This window comes from Lutra lutra, chromosome 18 (genome assembly GCF_902655055.1).
Source record: "Lutra lutra chromosome 18, mLutLut1.2, whole genome shotgun sequence".
Classification (NCBI taxonomy): domain Eukaryota; kingdom Metazoa; phylum Chordata; class Mammalia; order Carnivora; family Mustelidae; genus Lutra; species Lutra lutra.
This window is the reverse complement of record NC_062295.1, coordinates 2,259,621-2,273,305: the sequence shown is the minus strand read 5'-3', so window position 1 is coordinate 2,273,305 and position 13,685 is coordinate 2,259,621. Positions and strand designations below refer to the sequence as shown.

General features: G+C 55.0%; 1 protein-coding gene across 2 annotated transcripts; it reads right to left on the bottom strand.

Annotated features, from left to right (window-relative positions):
• Positions 1–4,876: 4,876 nt before the first annotated feature.
• Positions 4,877–13,312, bottom strand: FLYWCH2 (FLYWCH family member 2). Of its 2 annotated transcripts, XM_047713804.1 has the most exons (4): positions 13,165–13,312; positions 8,379–8,473; positions 7,543–7,983; positions 4,877–6,034 (listed from the first exon to the last, which is right to left on the bottom strand). In XM_047713804.1, the coding sequence occupies exons 3-4, from the start codon at positions 7,871–7,873 to the stop codon at positions 5,931–5,933; spliced, it is 435 nt and encodes a 144-aa protein (XP_047569760.1). In that variant the 5' UTR covers positions 7,874–7,983; positions 8,379–8,473; positions 13,165–13,312; the 3' UTR covers positions 4,877–5,930. The 2 variants fall into 2 exon arrangements, with proteins under 2 accessions (XP_047569760.1, XP_047569761.1); XM_047713805.1 differs by lacking the exon at positions 8,379–8,473 and having other exon boundaries at positions 13,165–13,308.
• Between the last annotated feature and the right edge of the window lie 373 nt (positions 13,313–13,685).

Genomic DNA, 13,685 nt, shown 5'->3' with positions numbered 1-13,685 from the left:
ATGTAGTGTTTTATGTCTGACTTATTTCACTTAGCCTGGGTTTTTAAATTTTTTTTTAAGATTTTATACATTTACTTGAGAGAGACCGAGAGAGATCACAGAGGAAGAGGGAGAAGTAGACTTGATGCTGAGCAGAGAGCTCAATCCCAGGACCCCGAGATCATGAGACCCCAGCCCAAGGCAGATGCTTAACGGACTGCGACACTCTGGTGCCCAGCTTTCCCATATTTATTGTTAATCGCTTGTTTTACACTTTGCTTTTCTTATTGAAGTCTGGCTGACAATGTTATATCAATGTCAGGAGTACAACACAGTGACCGGACAATTCTATACACTAGGCAACAGCACATCACGATGAGCATAATCAGACCTGTCACTATGCAAGGTTATTACACTATCACTGTACTCCCTAGACTGCACTTTTCACCGCTGTGATTTAGCCAACACATTCTGAAAGCATGACGTTTTTATTCCCCCAGTGCCCAAACTGAACAGCAAAAACAATGGGACTTCATTTTTTGTTGTTGTGGCTTGTGTTTTTGGTGTCATACCTAAGAAATCACTGTCTAGGGTTGCCTGGATGGCTCAGTTGGTTAAGCATCTGCCTTTGACTCAGGTCCGGCCCCGGGGTCCTGGAATTGAGCCCCTTATGGGGCTCCCTGCTCAGTGGGGAGTCTGCTTCTCCCTCTGCCCCTCCCCCTTGCTCATGCTCTCTCCTTCTCTCAAATAAGTGAATACAATTTTAAAAAGAAATCATTGCCCGGGGTGCCTGGGTGGCTCAGTGGGTTAAAGCCTCTGCCTTCAGCTCAGGTCATGATCCCAGGGTCCTGGGATGGAGCCCCACATCAGGCTCTCTGCTCACCAGGGAGCCTACTTCCTTTCCTCTCCCTCTGCCTGTCTCTCTGCCTACTTGTGATCTCTGTCTTTCAAATAAATAAATAAAATCTTTTAAAAAATGGCACAAATCGGGGCGCCTGGGTGGCTCAGTGGGTTAAGCCGCTGCCTTCGGCTCGGGTCATGATCCCAGGTCCTGGGTTCGAGCCCCACATCAGGCTATCTGCTCAGCTGGAAGCCTGCTTCCTCCTCTCTCTCTGCCTGCCTCTCTGCCTACTTGTGATTTCTCTCTGTCAAATAAATAAATAAAATCTTTAAAAAAAATGGCACAAATTTATTAAAAAAAAAAAAGAAATCACTGCCTAATCCCCATTCACAAAGATTTACTCCATATGTATTTTAGGAGTTTTAGATTTTAACTCTTAACATTTGAGTCTTAGACCCATTTTCAGTTATTTTTTGTATATGGGGTGAGGTAGGGCTCCAACTTCATTCTTATGCACATGGATATCCTAGTGGTCCCACTACCATTTGTTGAGAATGACACTGTTGTTCCCCCCCATTTAGTAGTTTTGGTCCCCTCAATGAAACTCAGTTGGCCATAAATCAGAGGGTTTACTCCTGGACTCTCCCCTTTATTTAATTGATCTATGGCCCTTTTTACACCAATACCACACTGTCTTGATTACTGCTCCTTTGTAGTGAGTTCTGAAATCAGAGAGTGTGAGTTCTCCAACTTTGTCCTTTTTTAAAAAATATTTTATTTGGGTGCCTAGGTGGCTCAGTGGGTTGAAGCCTCTGCCTTCGGCTCAGGTCATGATCTCAGGGTCCTGGGATCTAGACGCACATCGAGCTCTCTGCTCGGCGGGGACCCTGCTTCCCTCTCTCTCTCTGCCTGCTTCTCTGCCTACTTGTGATCTCTGTCAAATAAACAAATAAAATCTTTTAAAAAATATTTTATTTAGGGCGCCTGGGTGGCTCAGTGGGTTAAGCCGCTGCCTTCGGCTCGGGTCGTGATCTCAGGGTCCTGGGATCGAGTCCCACGTCGGGCTCTCTGCTCAGCAGGAAGCCTGCTTCCCTCTCTCTCTCTCTCTGCCTGCCTCTCCGTCTGCTTGTGATCTCTCTCTGTCAGGTGAATAAATAAAATCTTTAAAAAATATATTTTATTTATTTATTTGACAGAGAGAGGGATCACAAGTAGGCAGAGAGGCAGGCAGAGAGAGACGGAGAAGCAGGCTCCCTGCTAAGCAGAGAGCCAGATGTGGGGCTCGATCCCAGGACCGTGAGCTCATGACCCGAGCCAAAGGCAGAGGCTCAACCCACTGAGCCACCCAGGCGCCCGTAGTTCTTTTCTTGGTGGACGTTGCGGTTCTAAATCCCGCTATTATAAATACTGCTGGGTGGCTGGCTGGCTTCCTAACATTTGGGAAATCTGGGTGAAAAGCAGATAGGAATGTTTTTACACGTTTTGCAACTTTCCTATAGGTGTGAAATTATGGAAACAAAACGGCAGACGGGTGCCTGGGTAACACAATCGGTTAGGGGCTGACTCTGGATTTCGGCTCAGGTGGTAGATCTCAGGATCCCGCCAGACCCAGCCCCTCCTTCCTGGCCCACCGGTCCCTCCCTCGCCCACCGGTCCAGCCCCACCCACAGCCCACAGGCGCCGGACGCTTGTCGTTCTCCGTTCTCCGACCACCTAGTGTGGTGGGGACCTAGACTACAGCGCGGAGCTGTTTTCCTGGACGCTCGGCGGGAGGCGGCCTGAGCCGCCCCAGCATCAGCTCAACTGCCGCCAAGTGGCCCCTCGCCGGCCCCAGGTGCGGGGACGCCCCCGTCTCCACGCCGCACGGCTCCCGGCCCCTCCGCTCACCGCGACCCTCCCCAGCCCCCCGGGGACCCCTCGATCCGCCCGCTCCCCTTCGCCGGGCCGGAGCCCGCCGCCTTCCGGCTGCGCGACCTCAACCTTTGCGGAGCGAAGACGCTGCCCCTCTCCAGAAACGCCCGCTGCCCTGACACCCCCGCCCCTGCGCCTCCCTGCTGTTGCCCTACAGCTGCTGCTGGAAGGACCCCAGCCCCCGGCTCCGGGCAGGTGCAGGTGCGGGTCCCGTGGGGCCGGCCGGTCCTCCGACTCCCGGCCCCTCTCTGTTCTCCAACAGCTCCAGATCCACAGGGACGTCTCAGGGACCCAAATTCACAGAGACCCCTGCTCGGGTGCGCTAGAGCTTCTGTCGGGGGGGAGAGGGCGAGCAGCAGTGGGAACAAACAGTGACGGGAGGGCAGTTGCGTGGGCGGAGCGTGCGACGGGGAGATGCGACCCGGGGGAGGGGGCGCTGCAGGTGGTTATGCAGGAACCCTCGGGGCTCGAGCGCCTACGCCCAGCGCTGCGTACGGCAGATGGGAGCCGGGGCGCGCTCGTTCTGCTGGGGAAGCTGGGGGACCGCGGCCTGCGGGCCGCGCGCGCCCCCTGCCGGCTTCCGGCCGCCTCGGCCCCGGTGCGCGCGGCGCGAACCCCCGGAGCCAACGCGCGGAGGCCGTGCTCACCCGACACGCCGCTGTCGCAGTTATGATTACCATCTTCTCGGTGACAGCGCCGGTGCCGGGGGCAAGGACGCTGGGGGCGGGCCCTTCCGGCCGCGGGGAGCATGGGAGTTGGTGGTCCTCCCCATGAGCCGCGGTCTCCCTTCTAGAGCTTCGACCCAGGAAAATCCAGGGCAATTTACGGGATTGCTGACCAGCTGGAGAGGACCGGGTGCAGCCCGCGGCAGGTGTGCGGGATGCATGGGCTCCCGTCCCGGTAGCGGCGTGCTGCAGTCCGTAAAACCGGGCTGGAAACACATTCGTAATTAAGAGAAAATGACCTGGATCATCCCAGTTTTCTGAATATGAAAAATATCATAGGGGCGCCTGGGTGGCTCAGTGGGTTGAGCCTCTGCCTTCGGCTCAGGTCATGATCTCAGGGTTCTGGAATGGAGCCCCGCATGGGCTCTCTGCTCAGCAAGGAGTCTGCTTCCCCACCCTCCCCCGCCTGCTTGTGACCTCTCTCTCTGTCAAAGAAATAAATAAAATCTTAAAAAAGAAAAATATTATAGACATATCTAGATGAGTTACTGGAAATATCTGTAATATATTTTTCATAATCAGTATGTATTTGTTTCAATGAACATGAATTACCCTTTTTTTTTTCAGCTTGAAGACCAATACATTATGTTTGGAAGGAAGTGTATAGTCATCCTATTTACCTTTTTTTTTTTTTTTAAGGGGAGGGGAGGAGAAGGAGGGTAGAGGGAGAGAACCTTAAACACACTCTACGCCCAGTGGGGCTCCATCTCAAGGCCCTGAGATCGTGACCTGAGCTGAACAGATGGAGCCTCACAGGTACATTGACTCTTGACTCAGAGCCCCTCCGCTCTATAATGAAGACCCCCCACACGCACAGAGTGCAGAGACCAAGCGCTTACGTCACTCTGTGACCTCTGAGGATCTTCTGCTCTAACATCTGAGGGAACCACTCTTCACAGGAACACATCAGCTCTCCTCCTGATTGCCGACACTGTCTCTCCCAGATGGGACAACCGGTCACTGACCCAGTGTCAGGTCTTGCCAGCACCACGACCTCCCCTATCTCCTCTCCATGAAGGCTGTGGTGGCCTCCTTGCCAGCCTTTCAGAGCCCACGTTGGATGTTTCCAGTCGGTTCCCTTCATGGTGCCTGAAGGCTTTGTAAAATGAGGCTAACCCTGTCCCTCATCTGTGTAAATCCTTCCCCAGCCTCCCACTCCCCATCATGAGCCTGGAATCCTCCCTACGGGCTCCAAGCCCCCAGACCCAGAGCCACTGCCCACCATGTACTGCCAGCGGCCAGGACGGAAGGGACAGCAGGCCCAGCCGCACCAAGTCGCCCCTGGCCAGGCCCCTGCCCCCCTCACGCCTTCTTCACTCTGCCTCCAGGGGGCGCCCCACCACCAACTCCTCGGGCGTTCTCGTCAACTGACCACCAGCCCACCAAGGGGATGACCCAGAGCGACAGGAAAGGAGAAACGTGGTGGGGAGCGGGAATCTATTTAAATATCAAATGAAGACAAAGGAACGTTTCAGACGATGGTTACAGAATATAAATGTAACAACCGCGCTGGAGGGATACAGGGATAACCAAGCGAGCAGCTGGGCCAGGAGGGGGCTGAGGAACTCCCTTTGCTTAAGGGGTCCATAGATACAGGCTAAATTTGGGAAAATGATGTTAAAAAACGTAAGGCCTCTGGTCTCAACTTTTTAGAAATAATCCGTCTGTTTCCTTTGCCTGATGGCAGTTTTCACAAAACAAAGACCACGCGAGGTGAAGGAGGCTGAACGAAGCCTTTCCTGTTGGGGGGCCTCCAGGGGTGACACCCAGGTGAATGGAGGGGAGGGGCTCAGGGGCCCAGGAATCTCAGCCCCCAAAACACCCCCAAAAGTAACATGGTAGGGGTATCGTACACTTCTATCGGGATCTGCCTGCCATACTGCAGGCCCGCACCCTCCCCGGCAGAACCCCTGGCAGCCACGAACACAGGCCCCCATGAGGGGTGGGGGAAGCTGTCAGGTGGTGGGCTTCCTGGAGGAGGCAAGCCTCCTGATGATCCGGCACCAGCGGGCTGAAGCCTCCTGGGAACAAGCCTGGGAGGGACGATCAGGGAGGGGCCAGAAAGCCTGCCCAGGGGCTCAGGCCTGGGGGTCCCACTGTCCCCCTTTCAGGCCAGGAGCAGCAGGAAGGAGAAAACTCAGAGACCCTACCTAGTCTCTGGGCCAGTGATGGCTCTCCAGGCGGAGGGGCTGGGGTCCTGGGAAAGAGCCCTGGGAGGGCTGGTGAGGCTGCAAGTGGGGTCTCAAAGGACCACAGAAGGGTTTAAAACCGGTCCATAATGGGAACTAGCATACAGCTTCTTTGATCCTTTTTGAGGTTTGTTTGTTTTTTTTTCTGTTTATAAAAGTAATTTATACTTGATTTGGAAAACATTACACAACGTCTGAGAGTGAAAATCAGTTGCAACTGGGTCCCCAGCAGAAGTCACAGCCAAGTTCACTGACCCAGTAAGGGCATACCCGTGTTTGTCAGAGTTACAGGGGCGTGTCGGGCATGACGGCATCTGCGGTGGGCTCCTCCCCCACCACCTCGGTCCTGGGGGCAGACTGCCCTGCCAACTTTCCGTCTTCTTTTCCATCTGGAAGAGAAGGGAGTGGGTCAGGCTGGTGTCCAAGGAAAAGGGCAGCGGGGGTGGGGGGCAACCCAGGGCCTGAAGCTCTCAGCTCAGCCGGGGGATGTTGTGGGATGCTACCGGCTGACTTTCAGAAATCAGAGCTGATTTCAGAGACATGTTCCCCATGGCCACCAGCCCAGGGACAAAGAGTCTGTTAAAGTCATTTCCAGGGAACTCTGGGCCAGATCTGGGCTGAGAACAAGAAAGCCACTGCTACCCCCACCACCCGGCCTGGAATGGTGTAAGAGGTGGGAAGTCTGGGGACAAGGCCTGGAGGTAGACGCAAGGCGACAGGCTGACGGGGCCGTTCACTGCCCAAGAGCACCTGCCTAGGGGAGTCAGTGGGGCTGAAACATAGTCCTAGCTCTGCCCTCCAGCCCTCTAGCTGAGGACGGGTGGTAATTCCTGCCAAGGGGCCATGGCGGGTGGGTGGGGCCCACATGGTCCAAGAGCCCAGGCAGGTCTGAGACGGGGTGGAAGGGACCAGGGGATGGCCCACCCCCCAGCTCCGGGAGGAGAAGAACAGGCTCTGGCCTGACGTTCCCTGCTCCACCCTCTGCCGTGACCAGCTGGTGGCCTCAGAGAGGTGACTTAGCTCCGTGAGCCCCGCCTCCCCACAGATCATGGGTCCCTCCACCCCTAGGACTGGTGGGAGGCAGCAGGCGGACTCGAGGGCGCACTGGGAGCAGGACTGGCCAGCAGGAACACTGAAGGGTGAGCTGGATGGGCTGTGGCGGGGCCTCCAGCTCGGGGATGGGGTCCCCCGACTCCTTGAGCATGGCTCCCGTCTAGCAGTTGAGGGAAGCTGAGGGCTCCCTTGGGTCCCCCGAAACTCCAAGGGAAGCCATGGTGCTCCCTCCCCTAGGACTTCAGACCACTCACTCCTACCCTTCCATCAGCGCATGGGGCCCCCTGCACTGCCCCGGCTGAGTGCCCTGGCTGGCTCCAAGGGGGCCACCTGTTCACAGGCAGCAAATGGTGGTTTTATGATCCCCGTCTCCTCAGGGCCCAGCAGACCCCACTTCCAGCTGGGAAGAAACCCAGCTCATCTCTTCCCCAGCCACTGGGCATCCCCTCCCTTAAGCACCCCTCAGGACCCCACGCTCGAAGAATGAATCCATGTTCCAGAGTCACCTGCAGCAAGCCGGGTGGGGCATGGGGGGCCCGCCTGGGGCCTCAGAGACACAAAAACACAAAGACACATAAGAGCAGAATGGACAGAAATAGGCCAAGGACCCACACAGACACACCTGGAGGGACACACAAGCTCACCCTCCCAGGCCAATCCACACACAGACACACGTGTGTGGAGGCCTACAGACACGCAGGCCAGACACGCAGGCCAGAGCCTACAGACACGCAGGCCAGAGCCAGCCCGGCCTCCGGATCCCAGGCTCCCAGGTGTCAGGGGACTTCCGGCCCCAGAAAGGTCTTCCTCACACCGTGCACGCTATGACCACCCGGGGCCTCACCTATGTCCGGCTTGCTGCGTTTCTGCTCAGGCTCCTGGGGGGGCGCCTCGATGGCCCTCTGAGCCTCAGGATGGATCTTGAGGAGGGCTCTGGCGAGGGTGGCAGGGGCAGGCACCCCCAGGGACATGACGCAGTGCACTCCTTTGCGCTTGGCCCCTGCCACCTTGGCACTGTCCTTAGAGGCCGTCAGCAGGACCAGTTTGGAGAACTTTCTGGGCTTCCTGGGTGCAGCAGGGACAACATCTGTGCTTGGCTGAGAGGACTCTGGGGACGGCTCCTGGCCAGACTTCACACTCTCGCCCTCCTGCTCGCTGGGCTCTGGCAGGGGCATTCTGGGATGATGGGTCGTCCCTGCGACCACGCTCAGGACCCAGCAAGTGGAGTTCTCGTCCTCCTCCTGCTCCTCCCTGCTCAGGAAGCTGGCAGTCCAGGGGCTCCGTCCTAAGGAAGGAGGCAAAATCCATGAAGTACAGAGCCAGGAGTCGGGTTGAGGGGGTTCCAGAGCCCAACCCCACACAGGACCTGGTGTGCCTCATCCAGGATGACAGTAACTGGCCTTCCTGAGCACCAAGCTTCATAGACCAGCACGCGGGTCATGGGCTCAGGTCCCACCCAGACCCTCCAGGATACCCGATGACCCTCCTCCTGACACTGTGTCACAGGGAGACCGAGCTGGGCACCCGCGGGCGCTCTGCAGACCACAAAGGGGACGCCTGGCTCTGAGAGGCGGGACTGTCTGGACTCACAACCTGATCTGTCCCCCAGCCTGGGCTGGAGCCCCAGACCACACAGCACTCAAGAGATGCCAGGACGCCCAGAGGGCAGTGACCTTGTACCTGAGCCGGGGCTGGCACTGCCTCAGCTGGGAGGAGACGGGACGGTAGAGGTGTGCAGAGAATCCACAGTCACTCCAGGATCCCTGGCTTCTGGGCTGGAGAAGCAGAAAGGACGTATTACAGGGGCCCCTGGCAGGGCAGTGTGGAGTGGACTTCTGTCTGGTGGGGGCACATGAGTGGTGGGCAGATGGCAGGGTCTTTCTCAGCGTACAGTGTTAGCCCAGAAACAAGACCTCATCCTTAGCAGGCATCTCCCCTGCCCTTCTCGGCACCCCGTCAACAGCAAGGCTCACAGATACCTACCTACCCCCGACCCAGTTTATCAACCCGGTTTACGGTCCTCACTGTTTCCTGGAACCCTTCCCAACACACATGGCCTGAGGGGGCCATGCCCTGATTTCCAAAGTTTTCCAAGACCCCATCCATGAGAGGAGTCAGGGGTGCGATTAGGGTGCCTTGTCCCCTGCAAGCGCTCATCTCCAGTCCCTTGGCCACTAGACATAAAAGCAGAAATCTCTTGGGCTGTGACAGATATGGAGACCCGTCCCAGGAAGTGGGTGAGCCCTCAAGGAAATCCACCTGGTAACGGGTCACCTGACCAAGGCACCCCTGGGATCAGTGTCTCTGTATCCCTCTTGTCCCCAGCCCCCCAGTTCAACCCTGGGACAAGCCAACCTCTGCTCTCCCAGTATAGTCCTTCCCTGCCCTGCCCATCCTGTCCCCCAGTGTGACATAGCAGTCCTGGAGGAACGTGGGGACCAGCCACAGAAAAGACACAGCCAAAGCCTCCCCTGCTAGAGCTGCTCTGGGCAGAAAAGTTGATGGCAGAAGCCCCAGCCCAGGCTGTCCGACCCAACCCACACACAGATCGACTTCAGTGCACATCTTCTGGAGCCAGCCCACTCTTCCAGCTTGCAGGCTCCCCCTGGACCTGGAGATGCAAGCCCGTAGTGTTGGACCCCTTCCTCACACCATATACAAACATTAACTTTAAAATACTCTTAAGGAAAAAAAGGAGAGAGAGGAGTAAATCTTCATTACATTAAATCGGGCAAAGCTTTCTTCAACATGACATGAAAAGTGCATGCCAAAGAAAAAGAGATAAACCGCACCCTACCAAACTTTAACACTTTTGTGGGAGGACACCAGAGGACACCATCCAGAGGCTCAAGACAACCCACAGAGTGGGAAAGAATTTTTGCAACTCCTATTTCTGATGAGGGAATTGTATGTGGAAATTATGAAGAATTCTTACAACTCAATAACAAAAAGACCAATAACCCAATTTAAAAATGGGCAAAAGCTCTGAATAAGCCTTTCTCTGAAGAAGAAATACAAACGTCCAGTAAGCATATGCCATGCTCAATGTCGTTAGTCATGAGAGGAACACCAGGTAAAACCACCATGACATACGGCTTCACACCACCAGGATGGACATAATAAAACAAACACACATGGGGCGCCTGGGTGGCTCAGTGGGTTAAGCCGCTGCCTTCGGCTCAGGTCATGATCTCAGGGTCCTGGGATCGAGTCCCGAGTCGGGCTCTCTGCTCAGCAGGGAGCCTGCTTCCTCCTCTCTCTCTGCCTGCCTCTCTGCCTACTTATGATCTCTGTCTGTCAAATAAATAAATAAAATCTTTTAAAAAAAAAAAAGTGTCCACATAAACACCTGTCCATGAGGGGCGCCTGGGTGGTGCAGTCATTTAAGCATCTGACTCCTGGTTTTGGCTGCAGTTATGATCTCGGGATTGTGAGATTGAGCCCCACATTGGGCTCTGTGCTCAGAGCAAAGTCTGCTTGGAATTCCCTCTCATTCTCCTTCTGCCCCTCTCCCCTGCACTACCCCCCCCCCCCGGAAATAAATAAAATCTTTAAAAAAAAGTTTGTTAGGGGTACCTGGGTGGCTCAGTCAGTTAAGTGTCTACCTTTGGCTCAGGTCATGATCCCGGGGTTCTGGGATCAAGTCCTGCATCAAGTCCCTGCTGAGCAGGGAGCCCTTCTTCCTCTCCCACTCCCCCTGCTTGTGCTCTCTCTCTCTAATAAATAAATAAATAAATAATCTTTTAAAAAGTTGTACATGAATGTTCACAGCAGTATTAGTCACTGTCACCAGAAAGTGGAAACAATTCAATTACTCATCAACACCTGAGTGGAAAAAAGATGGTCTATCCATACAATCGAATATTGTTTGGCAATTAAAAAAAAGTATGCTACAACACGGGTGAACCTTTAAAAGATTATGCTGAGTCAAAGAGGCCAGTCATTAAAGACCATGTAGCATAGGATTCTATGTACATAAAATGACCTAGAGACCAGACAATCCGTACAGTGGAACTATCCGTCCTTGGAGACAGTAGCTGTGTGGTGGGCTGTGGGCTGGGGGCGGGGGGGGGGGGAGCAGGAGAATGAGGAGTGGCTGCCAGCAGGGAGAGCTTCTTCTAAAACTGACCGTGGCGATGGTTACGCAACTTTATGAATACATCAAAAGCGGCTGAATTGTATCTGGTGAGAGAGGGAGCTCCACAGGATGGGAATTAGCTCCATAAAACTGTTAGATATTAGGAAAAAGGGAAATGAAGTCTACAACCAGTGGTCTCCCAACTTCACCATACCTAAGGATCACTGGGGTTCTTGGGACAAACACACACTCTGGAACCACTCCCCCTACCACCCCAACTCGAGGTGTCTGGAGATGGGCTTGAGAACCCTTTTTTTTTTTTTTTTTTTTTTTTTACCAATACCCCATTTGGCTCTGATACTTTGAGAGCCATAGGCCCTTCCCATGGGAAGTCTGTAATTGCTAGTTCATGGGTTGAACTTTTGTCCATCTCTCCATGAACAGGAATAGACATGTTCTTCTGGCTGGATCAGCCTCTTTTCTGGAGTCATCCTTCTAGCAATTTTCTAGGTGTGGAGGGAAGGCCTGAAAGGTATCTATTTTAAACCTAATATATATATTTTTGAAAGCTAAATTTCACTCAGTGAAAGCTCCCTGAAGGAACAGAATTTTTATTTTTTAATAAGAAAATAAAATAAAAATAAAACCCAGGGGTCACAACCCTGAGATCATGACCTAAGCTGAGATCCAGAGTTGGACACTTAACCAACTGAGCCACCCAGGCACCCCGAATTAACAGAGTTTTTTTAAAAGCGATGTAGAAATGAATTAAAAAGAGCAAAGGTATTAATAGTGCACTCCCCTCACTTGACACCCTCCCTCTAACTGTGAAATCCCATGGTTTGAAATCACCATTGACCTCCAGTCACCCACTCATCCTAACCTGATGTCATGACATGGGTCTGCACAAAGCCGACCCAGAAGTGTCAAGATGGGTCAGTGTGAACATCAAATCATACAACGTTAGGAACTGGCAGGAGGCCCTGAGACACTGTGAAGCAGAATCATGGCTTAATGGTCCTAATCCCTGGAACCTACAGGGCAAAGTCTTCAGATGGCGTGAAAGTTACTGAAGCAGGAGAGCAGCTTGGATGACCCTGGTGGGTCCAATCTCAAGGGTCCTAAAAAAATACAAGAGGAAGGCAGAAGAGGGAAGGAGAAAGCAGGATGGAAGCAGGGTCAGAGAGCCTGGATGGTGCGGTCTTTGAAGGAGGAAGGAGGGGGGAGTGGCAGGCTTCCTCCTGAGGCATCCAGGAGGAAGAAGACTAAGGAGTACATTGTCTCTCCTGGAGCTTCCGGGAAGGGACACAGCTCAATGGGTACCTGGTTTTGACCCCATGAGACTCACGTCAGACTTCAGACTTCTAGAACTATAAGACTGTTACAAAGCTGTTACACTTAAGGCCACTATATTTGAGATTATTTGTTACAGCAGCAATAGGTAACTAATACAAAGTCCGATCCCTTGTTCCTGAGGCTCTGGAAGGCGTGAACCCTGCCTGGCCACTGACGAGGGCTCAAGAGAAGTACCTCCACACATATGGGAGGAAAATGCTACCAACATCCACCAGCATCTGTGTCCTCACCACGACCACAAACCTCTTACCCTCTCCTGGCTGGTTCCCCATGTATCACGGGAACAGTGGCGAATTTGGCAGGGGTTCTGAATAGCAGGTAGGCAAGGGGATGCTGTTAGCCAACTTCTGGGGGTGCCGGCAGCTGTGCCCCAGATCATCGCTGTCCCACACGGCTCCCAGAGGACTGTCTGTGACTGGGCTGCTGGTGGGATGATGGGACCACTCAGGTGCTTCAGTACACATCCTTACAGGGAGAGTCTCAAGGCAGCAGTGATCCAAAAAAGGTCAAGGGCTGCTAGTCTGTGGTACACAGGGGAGACCCTGCCCACCGTGGGAATTTCAGGTAATGCCCCCTCCTTCCCCTTAGCGCCCTGGCCCTTGGGTAGCTGTACTCCTCACACATTGTAATTTGTCATCAGACCTGTCCATGCGGCACCCAAATGGCCCCTCCCCCACGGTTAGTACCACCACCTCGTCAGCAAGCCTCGGGGGGATCCCCCCCCAATATCTCACAACTCCAACTGCCAGAGTGGGACGAAGCTGAGGGTGGCTGCTGGGAGGGAGGCAGTACTGGGTGTGGTCAAGGAAAGGCAGACCAGTGCAGGCACCCTTGACTGGGGGCGTCAGGGCTCAGTCCGGAGTGGGGTGGGATGGGGGAAGGAAGAGCCAGGAAGAAGGAGGCGGCCTGAGCTCCCGGACGCAGAGCCGGGTGACCCCCCCTCCCAGCATCAGCAGCCCTCGGGACCCCCGGGAGGGCCGGGCAGGCCGTGGGACCCGGGACCCTCCCTGGCCCGCTGGGGCCCGTCCTCACCGGGCACGGCTGGACGGCGGCGGCAGCAGAGCCCTCCCTCTCCGGCGACCGAACCGCAGCAGGTCCCGCAGCCTCCTGCTTGGGGACACGCCTCGGTTCGGGCCGTCACCTCAAGCTGGGGTCACCGAGCGAGCATGCGCAGCAGGGCTGGGCGGGGGCATTCCTTGGGCGAATTTCGATGCTCCGGGTCTTCGCCGCGAGGAGCCGAACTGGCGCCAGGACCAATCCGCGTGCGGGGGCGGGGTCACAGCTCGCATAGGGGGCGGGAGCAACCCGGGATTGGACGGCAGCGCCCGGGGGCGGAGCGCCAGCGAGCCGCCGGCCAGGAATCCAGCGCTGGGCGGGGCTCTCCCAGCATCAGAGGGTGGCTTTGACTGAGACCCCGGGATTCTCCCGGGGTTTGACGCCTGCTAGCGGCGAAGGAAATCAGAGCTTTCGTTTAAAGCCTGTCACTTGCCTGAGCGAGCGCAGGCTGTCATGCTCAGTGAAAATACTGGCTTCTCTCAGTCCAACATCCTTGA

Excerpts from the sequence above, each read along its gene's own strand:
- FLYWCH2 (XM_047713804.1), bottom strand. The coding sequence starts at position 7,873 with ATGCCCCTGCCAGAGCCCAGCGAGCAGGAGGGCGAGAGTGTGAAGTCT. Across the intron at positions 6,035-7,542 it reads ACGCAGCAAGCCGGACATAG|ATGGAAAAGAAGACGGAAAG; the intron begins GTGAGGCCCCGG and ends CTTCTCTTCCAG.